General features: G+C 40.4%; 1 protein-coding gene across 1 annotated transcript in view; it reads right to left on the minus strand.

Annotated features, from left to right (window-relative positions):
• The window catches only part of b4galt2 (UDP-Gal:betaGlcNAc beta 1,4- galactosyltransferase, polypeptide 2), a 188,946-nt gene that overhangs the window by 155,219 nt on the left and 15,378 nt on the right, over nt 1-18,349 (minus strand). Inside the window, exon 2 of the mRNA XM_075483127.1 lies at nt 4,526-5,528. Within this exon, the coding sequence (XP_075339242.1) occupies nt 4,526-4,871 (346 nt within the window). The 5' untranslated portion in view covers nt 4,872-5,528. The remainder of the gene's footprint in view (nt 1-4,525; nt 5,529-18,349) is intronic.

Here is an 18,349-nt window from a genome sequence, read left to right on the forward strand (position 1 = left end):
CTTCCTGCTCATTACAGCCCTGAGGCAGCCACTCCATCACAGAGAAAAGGCAGAGATAAGCTACAAGAGTACACCTGTGCCTGTTATGAATGCCAAATCCCCAGCCAGTAACAGCCAATTCCAAACCGAATAATGGAATCAGCAAAGCTCAGCTTCAGACAAATCAACCTGACAACTTTATCTCCCGCTCTCCATTTCAAAGCACGTCACAGAACTCATTATTAAATGAGAAAAGCAATCAGGGGCAAAAGAGAAAAATGTTGACGCTGACACAATACTGATCATGAAGGCTTACGTTTACAAAGCTCATTTACAGGCGGAAAAGGTTGAAGCAAAAAGAGACACATGTTTTTATTTCTTCAACAAAGTGCTGCTAAGTGTTATTTATCCAAGGAGATATGAACTCGTTATGCCAACAGCTACACACACTATTAATGATTAACAATCACAGAAAAACAAACTCTACTGAAGCAAAACAAAGACGTGTCACAGAGCCATAAAAACAACTTTTCAGTAGGCTTTTAGGCACGCAAAATCGACAGCTGCAAACCTTGTCTGAGTCCAGGCATGAGTCATCCCTGACAAAAAATAGGACAAAAACGGAGGAAAAAAAATCTGAAGAATGAGGAATTCCAAACTGGAAATAATTAAGTGTCAATTTGGGGTAATTTCCCAACAGTTATCTAAGATTTTTCCTTGAAGGCAGTGATATATCTACGCACAGTGTTTATTCATTGCTCATTTATTTTTGAAAACTTTATGTTTCTTAATCGTATTTTGGAAGTTAAACCAATTTGGCTTTCAGAAAACTATATTTTCATATGCATGTAGTTATCGACCGGTACTAAGCTCACATTGGAACCTGCGACAAGGGAAGACTCTGACTACAGGTGAGAATGCACCCAAGATGCATCAAGCAAGCAGTGAGATTCAATCACTTTAATCATATATAAGAAGTGATCTTGACCGCACGTGGCCATATTATGTTAAATGTGAATGTGTCCTGAGCAGTGCTGGCGTACCAGCTCGTGATCTGAAGAGCCTCCCACCACTGAAAAACAACAATAAATTCATGCTGCATTTTGGCTGGTGCCAACAGCTATAATTAGCCAAGTACTCTGCCGAGGCTGTTGGCCAGTTGCGTTTGTAGACAAAAAGCACTTTAAAGTCCTGTGTGTTTATCTAAGGGTCTGGTCATACTTGCATTAACAGGGCGAGTAGGTCAGATTTGATGTGTCCAGACGTGGACAGATGTGAGTTTGCACCATTGGAGAAAAGCACACGAATGCCCCGGCAAAGTCATCATGTCTAAAACTTTCTCCTTAACATTGAACTTGGAAAGAAATTAATCTTATGTATCTGGAGTGGTGTTAGTTTCACTGAACTTCACATACAAATATTATCTCCAGACATAATTATTTATCATTTATATTCAGTATGTTGCTCATAATTTATTTGAAATTGTTTTTTTTTTTAAAGTGACTTATATTTTAAATATTACTTAATACTTAAATATTTTCTAAACCCTGCCAACTTGCTGAAAGAAAAAACCTGCTCTCTTTCAAGACACAAATATCTTATATCGAAATATGTGCTTTGCTTGCTGATAAAAGTCAGAGAAAGGGGGACTTTAAAGTAAATATCAAAACTGAGTTATGCAGAATGAAGCTTTTTTTTTCTTTTTTAAAGGCTCATTAACATCCTGATCAGTTGACCAGGATAATGATGCTGAGATAAACAGCACTCAGTCAAGCCTACTTTAGCTAATGTGAAATAGTGTCAGTGGGTGCTTGTTGCTCCTTCCTGAGCTCTATTATCTGTGAGTATTCATGACAGAGAGGTTTTGAGTGTGTGTATGTGTGTGTGTGCGTGTGTGTGCGACATACTCACTATGTAATTATAGATTTAGTAAACCTGAGGCTTAGTGTGACTCTATCAACCTTTGATTTGTTGGGTGAATGGACCCCAGTGATAATTAGACGTGTGTGTTAATGTCTGTGTGAGTGTAGGTGTGCACAGCAGTGTGCAGGGGAGTTATGTCTAGATATGCGTGACCTCCTTTTGTAAGGGTTTGTGCATTTGCGTGCACCGCTGTTAGACAAGCGAATAACTTTTCGTTGACGATGGCAGTTCAAGTCCAGACTGTGTGCATTTGCAGTGATGATGGATGAACGTTTTTCAGAATACGGAAGGAGGAAAAGAATCCACAAACATTTGTTTAAAAAGCTGCAGCGCACACATTTATAAGTTAAGTTGACATTTCACAGTAACAAAACGCAGTTTTCTGTCTTTACTTAAATTCCTACTTAAATAAGATTTACGCATCTCTTTTTTCACTGCATGGGCTTGTGTAGGCATCAGAAACGGTTTCAAATACAACTTGGGGAAAAAATAAACACCAGCTAGAAGTTTGACGTCTAGCTCGCTAAACTGAAACATCTACCATTTATTAAAAAGAGGCTTAGCAACCTGCCTTTAATTTGCTCCATGTATCTAAATGATTCCACTATTTTTAGCCTCTGTGCTAAGAAATGAAAGCACAAAAGCAATACGCTTAAAGCTTTGGCGTGTGCCTGTGCTGCCGTTTGTGTTTCTGGAGACGTGGGCTAAGGAGTCCCACCGCATGAATCTCCCTTAATAGCTCCACAGTGAGTCTATCAGGTTGAAATACCAGTGTAAATCATTGACATTAAATCTATTTGATGGTGCAGGTTGACCTGGAAAAACAATGTTACCAGTACACTTGCTCTTTTCAGCTCTCTGGGGGTGCATTTATTTATAGAATATAAACTAATAACCTTCAGCTTCGAGCTCCGATCAAGGTCTCGTCTACTCTATTCATTACATTAATCAATGCTGTGCAAATCCTCCTGGTTTACATTACTGTTCTGTTCTGTATGTACAGACCAGAACAGCAAGAAGACTTGATCAAAAAAAAGGTTGAAAAGGTTTTAAAAAGTGGGAAAAAGTCTAATCTAAAAAGTCACAAACGCAGATCAGAAATCTGAGCTACCGGTAGTTGTACAATACAATAAAATGAATAAATTTACACACGAGTTACCATCGAACAACAGTTTTAAAAACTGAAAAATGTGAAACAAAGTTTTAAAACTTTGCTTGCCCAACGGCTGAGTAAGACCAACAAAGCTGTGGACCCTTAAACCTTTGCACCACATCAGTATCTGTTATTCAATAAGACATCTGACTGATATCTGATTTCTGCAGACTGCTGGCTGTCTAGTTGTATCTTGCTGCCTTCAAGGCCGAGTCCAACCCAGCAAAATAAAACGTCCATACCTCGTAACCAGACAGGAGGCCTCATTAACCCATTTAGGCCGGGAAAGCATTGCTGCATTTCTACCTTTAAAGCCGGGGGCGCTGTTGCGTTATTCTACCTTTAAAGCCGGGAAAGCGTACACGTCTTTTTTCCTGTATGTAGAAAACATTGCTGTTATTCCACATAATCTGACCAAAACACTTGCAGACTGCTGTCACTAAGAAACCTGACATAGCAGCCTAATGCTTAAGCGGTGACATTTTCTGATATGTGCGTTGTCTAAGATATCGATGTGGAGTTCAAGAAGGTGCTGGTTAACCTCATCCCAGCACTTCTGTCACCTGAAAATCTGGTGGAAAAAGAAATTGGAGGAGTAAAACTCACATGCAGAGACCTGCTGCACTACTTCAAAGTGAGTTTACGTTATATACTCGGTACACTGAGTTTGTAAGAATCACACCTTTCTGCTACATCAGGAGTCGGCAAGCCGCAGCGGAGCCGCATGCGGCTCTTTTTATGCTGCAGCTCCGCGTGGCTTGGGAAAATAAATTTAAAAAGTATCCAATTGAAGTGTATTTTATTTGTGTTCTTTTTTTTTCTTTTTTTTTTTATTGTAGTTCTAAATTGGAAGATTATTGTGATCTTGAAATATTAAAATATTTCTGTCTGACGGATTTCCTGCGAGAGTTCTGTCATACCGATTCCAGCGCTGAGATACTTCATTTGTTGCCAGAAATAAAGACTTCATTTAACTTGAGATTACTCCAGCTTGTTCTTGAGCTTCCAATTAAAGAATTGATCTAACATATGTATATATATATTTTTTTTTTGTTGCTCAAAATGAGTCACACTCGCCGAAAGCCGGTATATGCCCGCTAAAACGCTGTGCATTTATCGAGACTTTCAACCCCAGGTAGGCCAAGTATGGAGAAATGTAAGAAAATAAAAGTATCTGAAGAAAATTGGTGCAAAACAACCCTTTGCAGGAAAAAAGACGTGTACGCTTTCCCGGCCTTAATGGTAGAATAACGCCACAGCGCTCCCGGCTTTAAAGGTAGAAATGTGGCAATGCTTTCCCGGCCTAAATGGGTTAACTAGCATAACCCGAGAGCACAGATCATTTTGCAGATATAGGTAGACAGCAAGAATCTGAACAATTCCAAAAACTCCAGCAGGTTCCTGTTTTAAAACAACTACCTATATTACTGTGAAGTCAGTGGAGGAGTGGCTGAGGACGTTATTACTCACCGAGGCCAGGTGGGTTCTCAGGACATGGCGGTAGCGGTTTGGGTGAAGGGGTCTGATTGTTTTCGGGCTGCATACTCGGCACCAGCTGTTCCCCTGTTGCAAGGTAGCTGGCTAATGTTGCATTAGGCCTGGAGAGGTTGTAGTAGTAATAATGGTGTCCACTCCCCGCTCCGCTGATATTACTCCTGGATCCATTGCGGCCATTGTTGAAGCGGCTGAAGAGGTCGAAGCGCTGCGAGTAGACGTCGAAGTACAGGATCATCATAATGAGGAAATGGAGCAGGCAGAGCAGCAGGACGGCTTTGCAGATGCGCTCCAGAGTGCGGCCCAACATCAGCCGGGTCATGGCAGAGGGAGATGACCGCCCTGCGACGGCCAGCCACGACAACTTTGGCGCGGCGCAGCTACGGGCATGCGCTCATCCCGACAGTTGTGTGGGTGAAATCAGCTTCTGTTAGATCTCTGATGAGGACATATGTTTCACTGGGACCCGACTATCTGACTTCAGCAGGGGTCATGGGTTGACTGATAAGGAGACGGAGGCCACACCATCAGCTACACCTCCAAAAATCCACATGGCCCGCTTGTTTGTGGTGTGACCCCAGATTCTCTGCATGACTAAGGAACTGAGCACTTTAATCAGGCTTTAGCAGAGGGTTTCTTGATCCAGGAACTCAAGTGTGGCAAGTAATATACTTCACTAATGATATGACGAAGATTTAAAAAAAAATAATAATCAATTTATGTCAAACATGATCTTTGAGATAAAATCCACTGGCATGGATATGTGTTCATGTGACTCAGGTTGTAGCTGAAGCTTTGGGGTATTCCATTTTTAAAAGACAGTCCAATCAGTCCAAATGCTTGCACTTAAGGCTTCTGAGAGATGGGTGATGGTACAAACATTCATCTGTGTAAAGTAGGGGATTCGATGGCATTCACATAGGGAAGGCCTTTAGTTATGGCACCTGGTTGTGGTCCTAAATTGGGAAGTCTCAGGCACCTGAAAAAAAGAAAAGTAAAAAGTTAGGAGGACAAATCAAATATAAATGTAATTTAACTATAACAATTTATCAAATCTTTTACTGAAAGGAGGACTTTTGCCTGTTTACTTAAACCAGTGTAGGAGAAGTGCCATTAATTATAGGAGTGCATTCTGACTCAGTACATGGACTTCTTTTATCATTTGCTGAATGAAATCAAACCAAACCTCATCGATCTTCCGCTAGCACTTTCAGCATTCAGTGACCTTGTTCTTATTTGAAATGCATGGCTGAGCAGCAGCAAAATAATTTCAGAACTCCCCTTTTCAGCAGAGGAAGAAGTACATATGAGTAAAAACACAGTCGACAGTAAAAGCATCTACAGAAGCAAGCAAATTACGAGCCTCGACAGGGGTAGTTCAGCCAAATTGACATGCCAAGTCAATTTTCCAGTCAAGTGGTTTAAAAAGCATTTATGATAGAATGAGACGGCAAGTGGGAATACACAATGCAGTGAACATATGAGCAAACGAGAGAAAGAGGGGGCACTTAGTGGGTTCCCACGGGTGACGCTTACTGGAGGTTTATAGGTTTTCCAATCAATGAGAGAAAAGGCAAAGAAGACAAAAACCCTGAAAGACACCAGATATTCTGATGAACCAAAAGAATCAGAGAAGTAGCAATAAGATATCCATATGCTAATATCACTTCTTGGAAAAGGATTGATATCTAATGCACGAGTCAGCTCTGATTTTCTCCAGTGGTTAATTTCACAGGTACCCACGGGACAAGTCCTCATATCAAGCAAATGGTGGATATTCACAAAGTATTTGGCATGTCTGGAAAATGAAATTTGATCCACAACGCACTTATCAAGCTTGGAGAAACAATGAATCCATCTTTACCTTAAAATTTGGTTGCTTTGTACAATACTCTCAGCACAGTCCCGGAAATCTTACTTGAACATATACAATCTAAAACTGGATCAGGACATCCTAAGTGTCGTTTCAATTCTAACAAGAATGAAACAAAAAGAAAATTTTAAGCAGATGTGAGTACATTTTGACCGAGAGAAGGTGCAAATGTGAAGATATAAGAATGAATACGTGTTCATACAGAATTATGAATAATCAGAAAGTATTTGTATCCAGTCCTACACACCAGATGACTGAAAACTGGAAGTCTTCTCTATGAGACCATTTAAGACTTATGTAAAGGCATTAGTGCTGGGCGGTATACCGGTGCACACCGAATACCGGTTTATAATTTTGTTATGATATGAATTTTTAATATACCGCCATACCGGTGTATTTGATTACACAACGGGGGGAACGCTGCGTCGCGCAACATTGTTTGAGACGGGACCCTTTTCAGTGTTGCGCTTCTAAACACGCATGTTTACTGTCTATGGGTGCGAGGTGGTAATAAGCACTTGCGTTGCGCAAAGGTGAAGGTGGATAGGATAGACATGGAAGGTTCCGAAATCGAAGCTGCAGAACTAGTAGAACATGCTGACACGAAAGAACTTGTGCCAAAAAAAAGGAGCCGTGTCTGTAGTTTGGAAGTTTTTTGGTTCGACGTCGACCAAACAACCATTTTATGCAAGTGTTGTCGGGCTACAGTTGTCGCTGGAGGTGGCAACACGAGCAATTTGCTCCATCACCTTAGCCGTAAGCATGTCTTAGATTCTAAGACATGCTTACGGCTAAGGTAGAATATCAAGAATATCAAGAATGCATGAAGTTAAGGTCAGCACCCGCCACATCAGCAGGTAACACGGGGAAAGCAAAAGAAAAGTCGAGCCAAATGTCACTTCAAGACGCGTTTGCTAGAGGGACTGCCTACGACCTCATATTGATGCAAAAATATAATTATTGCAAGTTGAACTACTTTTTTGGATTAATTTTCATAAAAGATGTTTGAAATTTGCACGGTAAAAGTTCTGTATTTTGACTGCAATTGTGTTTGCATTCCGATTCCTCACTTCATTAGAATCATGAGTAGCACTTCTTTGAAAACAGCATCATTTTGTGGGGCGTTATTCTATGACGGTAAAATAGACCATCCTAAATTAATCTACTGCAGTAATTCTGTTCTCAATCTGTAGAAAATGCTGTGAACACCTAATTATGCATGAAAAAAATACCGTGATATACCGTGAAAAAATACCATGATATGTATTTTTGGTCATACCGCCCAGCACTAAAAGGCATTCTATGGAACGTTTTACGTTCTCTTAGGGCGTATTCACACCTACCTCGTTTGGTCCGGACCAAACGACCAAACGGACCAGATTTTCGTTGGTTCGGACCTTTTGGGATGGTCTGAATACAAACCACCGAACTCTGGTCCGGACCAAACAAGCGGACCGAGACCGAGCTGAAAGGTCGGACTCGGTCTGGATCAAACGAACCCTGGTGCGGATCTTTTGGAGGTGTGAAAGCAGACCGGACCTAATCCCAGACTTTTTGCTTTTTTGTACCTCGGGAGCATCCGTCGTTTGTCTGCTGCAAGGTAACAGAACAGAGCGTCATTCTTCTAATTACTAGACCGGCTGTGGTAAAGCTAACGAAAGACCGAAAATAATATTTCTAGACCGAAAATGAGTAGGGGACAAACGTGGGCCGAAGAGGAGACCCGTGCTCTTGTGGACGTTTGGGCAGATGCCCACATATCATATATGTTGATAAATTACTTGTACAGCAGCATAGTAATTACACAGTTGTGAAAATAGCAAAACGTTGAAAAAACATATAGTTTTTTTGATTGTATTAAAAGCAATAACGGCACGGAAAGCGTCCATGATTACATTCACTTTTGAACTTAGCACTTTGTGTTGCGCGTGTCGATTCTGACCAATAGCCGAGCGACTTCAGGGCGCGTGGCTTTGATGACATATTTTGGTCCGTTTACTGAAATGTACAGTCTGAAAGCGAACCGCACCAAAATGAAAAAAAAAAGGTTCGGACCAAAGCAAGTGAACTATCAGACTTTCCTGGTCTGAATACGCCCTTACTCTTCATAAACACAGACTTGAAAACTTCTCCCTTTCTCCTGTTTACTTCAGATTACCAATTCTTTCTTTGATTTGACCTAATTTGAGATCAGATATTCTGAGTTGCCACTGAATCAAGCACGACAGCAGAATGTTATTCGATGTAAGATAGACTGAGAAATCAGAGAGATAAAACTTAATTCCTTTTAATTTACTTTTAATAAAGTATCGATACTTTCACAAATCTGCGCTAATGTGGTAGTAACAGGGACTTTTTCAATGCAGTACACAGTTATTTTGCTATTTACAGGACCTATTTCCCCGCCAGTTGACAGGGGCTAACTGACATCTCCTTGCCGAATTCGGACAGAGCCGTTCTAAGAACGCAGTTCTGATAACTGCCCTTCTCCAGCGGAACTGTTTCAGTTTCGCACGAGTCAGGACCTGATAGAGACTGATGGGACGCAACCGTCTGCGACAGTGACGTGTTACTTTAGCGCCACATTCAACAACAAAACAAAACCCGCAAAAAGTAAGGAGAGAAGAAAAAAAACACCACAAAGAAGCTAACATAGAATAGAATAGAATAGAAAAGAACTACTTTATTCATCCCAGCTGGGAAATTGTTTTGCAGTAGCAGCGTACAGAGAGTAAAAATAAAAATAAGAATAGAAATAAAATGGAGAGTGGGGAGGCCATCGTGTTCATGGTCTGCATGATGGTGATATTAATCATGGACGATCACATCGGGCGTCTAACATCGAGGCTGGAAGAGCTCACAGAGAGAGTCAGGAGACGAAGGATCAAGCACAGGCGATACTTCTTCGTTTCATGAAGGAAGGAGAGCAGAGCGCCGCAGACAAAGGAGCCCACGTGTCAGTTTAACTTATTAAACACGCGCCTGTTCTGTCTGTGTTGTATGAGTAAACATTTCAGCCGTGACAGCATGACATGGGGCGTAGCTACCAACCACCAAACACCTCCGTCAGATGTGTTCCTATAGAACCCAGCAAAGACCCAGCCTCGGAGAAGGAGCTGAAATGGTTATAGGTACTGAGGGCCATGGTCCCGAGTTCCTGTATGTGCGAATGCGGGAAAAAACGTCCCCGTTCCTGAAAAGGTTATAGGAACTGCAAAAGGTTCCTACAGTGCGAATGCGGCTAATGCGCCCCTTCTTGTGTCGTCATGTGTGAAGCTTTTTTACATCCGAAAAAAAACAACGCTAGATGTGACGTTAGGTCAGGGTACATCTTGACTTGCTCGTTCTACGGGTCAGTAATTTTGAATTAATACACAGGTTCTCAGCAGATCACTTTGTTTTCATTTCTCCTGTCATCATTTTTTTGCGAAATAACAGAAAATGCTCTGTAAATAAAGAATAAGAACGATAATCTGAGCTTTGCTGTCATTTGCTGTCAAATTCCCCTCTTTTAATACATTAAGCTTAGGTAAAAAGAAAATAAAGTATTGTATCAGTATTGACAACATCACCTTTGGTATCAGATCGGAAAGAAATCAGTGGTATCACACATCACTATTTTAGAGTAATTACATTCCAAAAGACACACTAAACACACTCATAGTTCCACTGTACCCAATGTGAAACTTCTTTGCTTGGCATGTGTATTTGTATAACAATATACAATGTCTATACCTTCCGCTCAAAGGTTTCCACCCAAAAACACCCTGAACACAGCAAAAGAAGAAGAAAAAAAGGCTAATACCAGCAAAATGATGCATCTCTGCAGAGAAATAGACTCCCACCTACTTCTGTGGATGTCATTAAAAGTCTATTTTCTATAAGTATAGGAAAATAATTCCCACTAAACAGCTGATGTATCAGTTCACAGGCTTGTAATTAAGACGCAGAACAATCTGGTATCTTTGCTTAAGTGAAAATTCTCAAGCTTCTAAAGGCAAAATGCAAAATTTAAACCTCTTGCTGGTTCTTTATTTTGTTTGCGGACTATCAAAGTCTGGACTGCCTCGACATATCCTAAACAGTTTGTGTCTGAATGCGTGTGCAACCTGCCATTACATGAGACGGTTTGTTGTGGTGCAATACACGTCAGGATTAGTCGGCCATGTTGTAGGCATGTAGCATATCGAGAGAGAATTTTTCAAACATGCCCAAATGAACAGTTGGACAAAGAGAAGGTTGTTTTTGTTCCATTTTCTGTTACACATACAAAGCTCAGGAGCAAGAAGAGTTTCCATTGGTGTCAGACAGGTACTGAATTGTTTGAGCAGCAGAGAAACCAAAGTAAAACAATTCACAGACAGGATAAAGAGGCTGTTTTGCCCGGCTGCACAGGACTTATCAGAGATAAGTGTAGACAGAATACACATCAGTGCCTTTTCTCTCACACAGGGTACAAAAAACTGAGCCCATTGGTTCTAGATCCATCTGCACCACAGCCTCCTTATTTACTAGTGTTTCTCTCAACGGTCTTTTCTCAAGATAACAAGAAAGTTTGGGGGAGTGTTGAGTTAAAAAAGGTCAGCAGACTAGAACAAAAGAGGAAATCTCATTTTCAGTTTCTCTCTGGTGCTCGTTCCTCCCACTTAATTCTGTATTGTTTTTTTTTTGTTTTTTTTCTCTGCACTAATGCAGATATTGTCTACATGTCAGAGAACTTTCACCTCAACATGTGAATGTAAACTAGGGAGAAAAACAAGACCACAAATACATTTCAAAAGAAAAAAAGGTTAGAAGAAGAAGTCAAGGAGAGACATACATGGCCGCAGCAACAGAAAGAGGAATAGACCGTTTATGTAACCGGTTTATGCTGGAATCCCTGTAACTCCCTTTTTAACAACAGCAATAAATTTCATAACAGTCCCCTCTTCATATCAAGTCTGCCAAGGAGCCCACAGAGAAATCTTACAAAAATAACTGCCAGTTTCCATCTCTGTTAAGTTTCAGTCCTGCCTCTAAAACATGTAGACCGCACGGTCCAGATGTTCTGTCACAATCTTCATCATCACCACTGCTATTAGTGGCAATTAAAGAGGGTGTTGGGAAATGAGAGTCAAAGAGAGATTAGCAACATAAATAAATATATAGATATATATGATAGGGTTAGAAGTGTGCAGAGAAACTGAAAAGACATATGGAGGACACATGGAAGACCAAGTAGAAATATCCAAATCCCGTTTTTTTAAGACTCAAACGAAAATACTTTAGCCTCCTTGTTTTCTCAAGATTGGAACTAAGGTGGCCCAATGTGTTACATCTTTACTTTGATACATCTCTTACCACAGGGATAAAAGGGCCCACTTATCTCTATGTGAAGCTGCAGAAAGTCCAGCATTGGTCACAAAGGTTAACAACTGCCCTAACTCACTGTTCACAGGGCTGTGGATTACTGTAATTGTGATACTGCAAAGAGCGTGCAGCCACAGTGAGCTTGTTGGACACATAAGCAGCTTTTGACAAAAGAAAACCTCTGACATGCCGATGCAGAAAACGACTCACAATTTGCATCAATATGAAAAGCAAGTGCATTTCTGACACTTACTCAGTTTCAAGAATTCATCTTTTAATACAAAACAAGACAGAGCTGCAGAAATAATCACAGATCATGATTAAAATCAGAGTAAAGCATGGATAAAATTCAATTCTGAATTTGCCAAATAACAGAAAAAAGAAATTTAAAAAAAGAAGTTTAACCAGTCAGCCAAACAATTTTTTAAATTAACAAGTATAAAAAAAATGTATGGGTTTTACCCTAACCAAACTCCTTAGATATCAAATTACAAAGACATACTGCAGATACAATCTTTGGTCACCTTCCAGCTGCGGACTAAGTAAAACAACATTCTCATAATGCGCAACTTATGGTCAACGGTCAACATGTCCTGCCAAGATGCAGCAACTGATGATGGCATGATTCTGTGCGATATGAGGACACCAGCAGAGTAGTGAGCGTCAAGCTGCTGTCTCAGGTAAGAGTTTGTAAAACCACCAATGAGATGGTCATTGCAGAGGAAGCAGGTGTTGCTTCTCAGCTCTCCATCACCGTGACCATGCAAAAAAATAAATAAATAAATAAATAAATAAAAAAATCAGTGACCATAGTTACACCAGAAACTGTAACAAGGGTTCTCTGAGTGAGTTTGTAAACCCTCATGCCTCCACAGTGCTTCTTTTACTGAGTTTGTGAAAAAGAAGATTGGGAAAACAAAACCAATTATTCTCCTGAAATTAAAGTATGTAGTTCAGGTTCTGCAAATTGTAGCACCAAAGGAAGATGCTAGTTGTCAGGGGTACAGCTAGATGGCATGGTGTAGTGAGCCAGTTTGACACTAATGCATTGTAGTAGGTCTACTGTAGTAGGGTCTGCTTAAATTGGATACACTGCGTTTCTAAAAAACACCTTAACAGAAAACCTGTTTCTGTGTGGAGTTTGCAACGAAATTTGATATGGATTACCAGTGCACACCAGTAACCACTCTGGTGAGTTGATGATTTTGAGGCTTAATGTTGAAAATACCGCAGTTCTCCTTTAAAGAAATAATTCGAGTTAGTATGATGCTTTGAGAACTTTTAATATAGGAGATATTTTGGTGGCCCTGTGATGGACTGGCGACCTGTCCAGGGTGTACCCCGCCTTTCACCAAATGGCCGCTGAGATGGGCTCCAGCCCCCCCGCGACCAAACCGACGGATTAAGCGGGTATAAAAAAATGGATGGATGGATGTGACTTTTGAATTTCTGCTTTGAAATGCCCATCAGTAGAAATTCTCACAGCCGTCACAGGAGGCACAGTAGTCACTTGCTCTGAACTACATTTGACCAGCAAAAAACAGGATGAAATAGAAACACTGGTCAGTTGAGGGTATACTGCAGCTATTAAGGTACAATAAGAGCCACCTTTTCTGAAAAAATATGCAATCCAGTAAGTCTGAAAGTATTTCGCTATTCAGTCAAGTGAAATGTAAAATCAGTCCTCAAAAAGCCATTTACTTATCATAGCTTAGTGACAATAACCAGGCCTATCACATCTGTCAAGCACTGTGCTGCTTTCCATACTGAAACATAAAGCATGGGGTGACACTGATAAATAAGGTGCTTCTTAAAGTCAAGTGAGGACCCGTAAAAGTTTTCAAAGATGCCACATCATCAAATCTCACCAAAAGATTCTTCTGATGTTCAGGATTCTTGCACTGACTTAAGCCTTTTGTAATACGGTCCAACCAATCACAAAGTATCAGTCAAACCAGAGGATTGCTGTGTGGCTACTTCACTTGTAGCAGACTTTAAATGATCTCTTGAAGATACTGTACTGAAGACGTTCTGCCTCTGCCACACAGAAGTGATGTACTCCTGTCTTTTAAATGTCATGCTCACTCACATATCAAAGACCACATTTAAATGATGTGCAAACTAACGCACGCGTAATGTCTACAACATCTGTATCTTAAAATTTTAATTGGTTGCCAGATGGATGGCCAGATCGGTACTTTGTGAGGGTACATAATTCATCAAATTGAGGCCAAACATATGCTTGAGGGAGAGATGGTCTGTGACTACACTGGTGGCTTTTAACATGAAGGAACAAGTCAAAACAAAAACATCACACCTTGCATCGCACAGTTCAACACAAGAACAAAGCCGGTCGCATGTCAACACCTTATGGATTTTAGAAGAAAAACGGAGCTTTGTGTTGTAGCAAAAACATCCCCCAGCTCCTTGTGGGTTTAGAATTTTACAATATAAAAGTGATTAAGGCTCAACTGGACACTTTCTGTCCTCCTCCAGTACTGATACATTTGCAAGCTGAATTAAGACAAAGCTACAGTATATTCAGGGCCAGGGGGTCAAACAAAAGCAGCTGAATTTCAAATGATAACCTTTTGCTCGTTTCCAAACCTACAGTGAAGCTAAGACTCAGTAAATGTCAAAGCATGAGGTCAAGGAATCTCTCAGTGTAATGAAAAGATTTCTAAACCCATCCTTTGCCTGATATGACGGTTAATATGCTCCTCTCTATGCATTGCAGTGCCACTGCCACAATTTCGTTTTTTATTTGAGAATCAACAGTGAAGCATTAACAAAATTGTTTCTGGACACGAAGTCCCATTAAATCATTTTAAATGAGACTGAGAAGAATACTGTATGTCTTTAACCAGTGTGCTGGTTGGTACAACGTAACGACCAACAATATAAAAATGAATCAGCTTTATAGTCTTAATTTTCATTTGAATATGGAATAAAACACAAGTTTTCAGACATTTCTACCCCAAAACACATTTGTAGTCATATATTGACTTTCTAATCATGTTATAAAAGTGTTTCAGATGTTACTCTGGCAACCAGCCCACATGCCTGGTATTGTGTAAGTTCCCTTTGTCCCTGTAAGACAGCTCTGACACATGAAGGCAGTGCCACAGCTCCCCTGGGGGTCAGTGTCTAGCACCTGGATGTTGGAAGCAGATCATCCGGGTCCTGTGGGTTGCAGGGTGGGACTGTCTTGTGTGGATTAGGATCTGAGGTTTTGGGGGGCAGGTCAGTGCCTTTGGCTTTATCTTTAATCCTTGAGCTGTTCCTGAGCAGTTTGTGCAGCGTTTGAGAGGTCCATTGTTCTGCTAGTCGTCACCACTGCTGTGTGGCAGGGAAATTGCTGTGGCAGGGTGTGCTCGGGCTCCGTATCAATGTAATATCCACATTAATTCCAGGATCCAAGGTTTCTTTGCATAAGTTTACTTGTAACTAGATGGTAATTTCTTATTATTTGTTTTATTATTGGTCATTGTCCTCTTGTCTTCTTTACTGATTGTATACACCCCAATAGAGGCCTTGGTGCCATCCTTATCACACATGCTACTTCCCTGCTTTCTTTGCTGCAACTTTCACCAGTAATCTCAGGCTACGGCTACACGGAAACGAAACGAGGTTTTTTTTTAAAACGGGTACGAAAATTCTTGCGACCACACGGCAACGCTGCGGTAAAGACTCAGGTCCAGACGAAAACGGATGAAAACGATGAAACGATGCAGTACACACGCCACTGTGTCACGCCACGCTGTGAGACAATAGAGAAGTCTCACAGCGTCAACGTTTGACTGACGCAAAAACGTTTTCGCTGTAATAATGGAAACGAAACGACCTCTTTTTCAAACTTTCCCACTCTGGAACCCGTTCTCAAAAACTATCGTTTTGGGGTAGTGGGAACGCCGGCTCCGTGTGGCCGCGACAGCGAAACGATAAGAAAAAGTATCGTTTACAGTGAAAAACGTTTTCGTGTAGCCGCAGCCTCAGTCATTCTCACACCTCTGATTGCCTCAGGCTGCCTTCCTGGCAGGTGAGTTTTAGCCAGATAACAACACTTCAGAGGTGCCACAGTAACTCATCTACCAGCACAAAAGTACCTTCACAGTTGGATTTTTGCTGAAAAAAATGTAAAATAGTGTTAATTTTTTCTTTTCTCATAATGCAGCAACAATGTCATGCTCAATGGCAACTCAGTGAGATAGACATCCACCCAGGGTCACCCTGCTGAAGCACAAAAAAGATCAAACACAGATGAGTGGTTGGGGATTGGAGCATTATAATAAGTGAAAACTGTCAAACAGGAACAGATGCAAAAGCTGAAAAATACAAAATACATAACTTGTAGAAGGGTGACCTACTGATTGCAATTTGAATATAAAGTATTTCTGCCATGGCATCCACTCCCTAACATACAGTAGGCCTACTTTTATCTATTTAGCATAAGAGAGTTGAAGAATATTCTATACACGGCTCTATTTCCCTTTTTGTGACATTATCATTCATCATTTCTAAGAAGGTCTGATACAACAGAGCAAAGGAGCATCCTTTCCCAGTTGTAGCCTAAGGAGATGCTTCACTCTTACATGAATACACAAATATGTTTGTGCATCTGCATCTGAGAAGACACTCATTGACATTATGCATTCATGACCCCTTTACCCTTCCAAGCATACCTCTTATCCTAAAACCAAGGCTAAACCTCAGACAGGGTACTGATGGAGTATCACATATTGCAAACAAATCAAAATGTTCCCAAATTTCCTCAAATATTTTTCACTCCCAATGTCTCAAACTCATACTGGTCCTCACAGAGACATATATATATATATATAAGTACACATACTCCCACAGAGACACACTCACACACAATACAATGATTTATACTAAATCATGAGTCTCTTTAGCAGATGTTCTCCATGGAGCCCTCAGGCTGTAAGCCTAGTTTGGTTTATTTGATATACTTCTCTTAATCAACGGATGAGGAAAACAACAGATATGATTCCTATTAGTAGTCCCATGAGAAGATTTGTATACTACCAAAACAGATCTTTTTCTATCAAAAACCTGAATGTTTTTATGTGAAAATGAGCTGTCTGTGAAAACCTCATTTATATCTGACTCCTTAATCCCCTTTAGGTCATCAGAGCTCAAACTAGTAGTTTGACATTTGTAGAAACACACTTGTTTTCTTTCTAGTGTCGAATTAGAAGAAAAGACCGACTTTGGTGGGTTTCCTCACATGAACTGCAGGTTCTTCCATAAGACTATGACTTGGCCATTCCAAAACATTGACTTTAGTCTTTTAATCATACTTCTACAAAGTAACTTGTGTGCTTGGGATTTTTCTTTCCTTTCTTTGCTGCATCACCACCTTTCTGTGTAGATTCAGCTCATGGACACATGCACAGACATTTTCCTTTAGAATTTGCAGACATGTTTCATAATTCATTGTTCCATCAGTGATGCTCAGTGTTTTCCTGATGGTGGACTCATGAACATTAAGACTGGCCAATATGAGAGAGGTTTAAGGTTGTTCAGAAGTTGCCCTGGATTCCTTGTGACCTCATGAAGTATTAAACACCTTGCTCTTGGAATAAGTCAAAGCTCTTTTTTCTGAGGTCCTCGCAAATCCGCCTTGTATCATGATACGCTTCCACAAACGTGCTAAGAACTCGGACATCAATCTGTTCCCATTTAAATCAAACAGGATATCCATTCACATCAGAATTTCCTCCTATTGGATGGAAAACTTGGCTTTAATTTAATTTTCAACAGCTCGGCCAGGAGGTTCGCAATACTCTGGCCACACATAGATATATGATGTTAGAACATTTGAATAAAAAGAAAATGATGTCTGGTTTGTTAGATTTGGTTGTCTCTGTTTGATTTAAGGACTGGGAAAATGTAATACATTTTAATGAAGAGTTACAGACACTTTGAATGTATTTCCAGCAAGACTGAAGCTGCAGCCAGAGGCCATTTAGATTAGCTTGGCTCAGAAGCTGGACACTTGGACAGAACTACAGTAACTTCTTGGGAGTCATTAGGGTTGCGTCAAAACTGCTTAGAGTTCATCCAGCGCTAAACGTCTGTTAAATGACAGGGATTTTTACTAATAATAACCAGTCAAAGACAGATCAAAAGCAATGACACATTAAGTAGTAAATCTGAAGGTACTGGAAGATGTGATGGGCAGTTGCCAGGGCAGCTACTTTTTAAGATAATCGAAGGTGGCAGACCGCCACCTTTATAAATGGTGAACATCAAGGATACTTGATAACACCAAGAAGTCAGATGTTTTTCAGAACCAGAAAGACTCTTAAGATGAGAGATTAAACTGGATTGAATAGTGGACAAACAAATATATATTAAAAAACGGTAAATCTTTCATAAAAATAGTGATTTTTTAACAGATGTACTGTATGCCATCACACTCGTTATGTCAATTTAGAAGGTTAAGGAGAACAGAAGTTTAAGTGATGTGCTCACATCTCATTTCTGTTCTCCCCAATTGGCAGTATGAGTCTAAGAACCTTATATTTCTTCATGTTTTGACTGTAACTCGAAGC

Source organism: Odontesthes bonariensis, chromosome 14 (assembly GCF_027942865.1).
Source record: "Odontesthes bonariensis isolate fOdoBon6 chromosome 14, fOdoBon6.hap1, whole genome shotgun sequence".
Classification (NCBI taxonomy): domain Eukaryota; kingdom Metazoa; phylum Chordata; class Actinopteri; order Atheriniformes; family Atherinopsidae; genus Odontesthes; species Odontesthes bonariensis.